Source organism: Pygoscelis adeliae, unplaced genomic scaffold (assembly GCF_000699105.1).
Source record: "Pygoscelis adeliae isolate BGI_AS28 unplaced genomic scaffold, ASM69910v1 Scaffold140, whole genome shotgun sequence".
NCBI classification, from domain to species: Eukaryota; Metazoa; Chordata; class Aves; order Sphenisciformes; family Spheniscidae; genus Pygoscelis; species Pygoscelis adeliae.
This window is the reverse complement of record NW_008824044.1, coordinates 3,087,432-3,089,931: the sequence shown is the minus strand read 5'-3', so window position 1 is coordinate 3,089,931 and position 2,500 is coordinate 3,087,432. Positions and strand designations below refer to the sequence as shown.

General features: G+C 39.8%; 1 protein-coding gene across 1 annotated transcript in view; it reads right to left on the bottom strand.

The window, feature by feature from the left end:
- Positions 1-2,271: 2,271 nt before the first annotated feature.
- Positions 2,272-2,500, bottom strand: part of LOC103924882 (zinc finger protein 407-like) — a 37,944-nt gene continuing 37,715 nt past the window's right edge. The window contains 1 exon segment of the mRNA XM_009333491.1: positions 2,272-2,346. Within this exon segment, the coding sequence (XP_009331766.1) occupies positions 2,328-2,346 (19 nt within the window). The 3' untranslated portion in view covers positions 2,272-2,327.

Genomic DNA, 2,500 nt, shown 5'->3' with positions numbered 1-2,500 from the left:
AAACACCTACCCCGTTGCTGGGACAGCTGACAATCACGTCACAGTTCAAAAGATTTGTGACATGTATTTACCTTGGCTTTAGCCCATAAAGAGAGATTTTGCTTTCTCTCTCCATCTGTATTGAGTGTAACTACTATAATCTGTCTGGCTAATGGGAGTGTGAATTACAGTAGGAAAAACGGGATGAAAGACAACACACCACAGCCAGAAAGACTAAAATGAAATCAGGAGCTGGTCAGCTCTTCCAATTGCTACCATTTAGATTTGTTGATACCTGAAACACGAATGTACCGAGACACAAATTTCCTAGAGAAACCAGTTCTACCCTAGTAAACTAATCGCCGAGTCTCGAGAAGGTGCCCAGGGTTGTAATAAACACAGAAAGTAAGATCAATTGTCCTGAAGTGCTTAAAATCTATAGGCCTGATTCTGCTTGTACTAAACCCAGTAAACACAATTTCCAGTGATTACAGTGCAAACAGGAGGAAAAATCACTGGAAAGAAAAACAAAGTTAAGGTTTTTAAACAGACAATTTAGACGTGAAAGAAGATGTAGATGGAATGCACGCCGCATCCTCTGAGATGCTGGGGCGTTCCAATGAATTGAGCAGTAACTACTAACGTAGCAGAAGCTACGTTACGGTAATACACTGGATGCAAGTAAAATTGGACACAAAGAACCCAGATGCCCCAACAGATTGATTCAGCAGTCAATTCTTATAGATTAAATTTGGTTAAAATTGAGGGCATTCCAACAACTTACGGCTAAAAGGTATAAAACATAAATCAGAGTCTATTTTTTTCCCTTTCTGGGTAACGTCCCACTTCTCTTACCGAACCCTGTAGTACTAGAGAAGAGATATTCATTGATAAAGATTAGGCTCAGTTAGTTATCCTCTAATTTTAAAGTAAAGTTACTAAAAGCACCAAGGAAAATCACAGCTGAATCAGGAGCTTGATGCAATTCCTACGCATAAATGATTAAAACCAAAAATAAAGCAAATGTAAACCTTCTGAATTCTGGATAGAAATCCAAACCATGCGACTTAAGCCTATCAACAAAACGACTCAACCAAAATTTTAATCAGGTAAACCTCTCTCCCTGTCAGTAGCAACCACCCACACCGACAATTCTCAGGCTCCCTTCTTCTCATGGTAACCAAAACCGAGCCAACTTTTTTGCCATCTCCTTCTGCCAACAGAAGGCAATTTTTAACAGTATCTTTCTCAACGCTTAGGCCAATCCTTCCGAACCATGGATTCTAAGGACAGAAGTCTCTTTTTCAGTAGGTATACTGAATTTTAGGACTGCCGCTTGCCTTAGCACTAACTGTTAAACCCCAATTTTTGCACCCATTAGTCACAACACCTGCCTTCTCAGGAAGGCCTCAACCCACCCCCACCGCGCGGGCACTGAAGGCGCTTGCTCTCGGAGGATGCGAGGTGCCTACGGCCTAAGAGAAACGCACGCGTCCTGGACGCCAGAGCGATCTACAGTGAAGTAAAAAATCAAAAATGCATGTCTGTAAAAGCACTAGTTACACGTGCCGCACATATCATAGTCACACCGCTGTGCATCTTGATAATTACCATTTGGAAGTGCACTGAATTGGATTGCATGCAGCACAGATATTAGTCTGAATCCCTAACTATCTCCCATTCAAATACAAACATATACTCTCACAAGTATGTCCCTTATATATCTTCCCTCTTCATCAGGTACAACTAAATCATTTTTATAATCCAATTTATCATGCAGATCGCTAAAACCACATTTCAATAAGTCAGAAAGTCGGTCTTGACTTTTCTGTATCAATTGTACTACCAGTCTCGAACAGAAGAGTCCCTCCACCGCCTGTACCCGAGTCTCCCACTCACTCGCTTTAACTCCAGCCAACTCCATGGCAGACTTCCAGGCCAAGAAAGTCTCACGCAACACACCGTAGGATCCGTACCAGCTGTTTAAAGATGCTGGGAGCTTTTCTGAATAGAAGTAAATTGCTTCCATTTCAAGCAGTTTTCTTAAATAGTAAAAATAGAGACTATGTACTGAAGGTCAGGTTTGCAACTCTAATAAAATGATAGATAACTGAACAAAAATTGGCAAGATAATATAACACATATGTTACCTTACTCCACATATTTTCCTAGTATTTTCTTATTAATTTGTTTAAAAGTGTGTGCAAGTTTGGAAAGCTATTACATAGGCTCACCTCATTTTCTTTACTGAAGTAAATGTAGACACAAGTGTATGATAGGACCAAACGGCAGAATGCAGCTAGAGAAACTCAGAATAGCTGGATCTGGAACAGTCATTTCACACGCACTTATCTCTGATCTAAACAGCTGAACAAAATACATATTTTTTGTTTGGACACATCTGTAGGTATGATGCGTGCAATTAATTGTTCATTCAAAAATGCAATTTCATGATGCATTTGATGATTTAGGTATACAACAGTTTTAGTTCTCAGAGCTGACTAAAAATAGTGATTTTAAT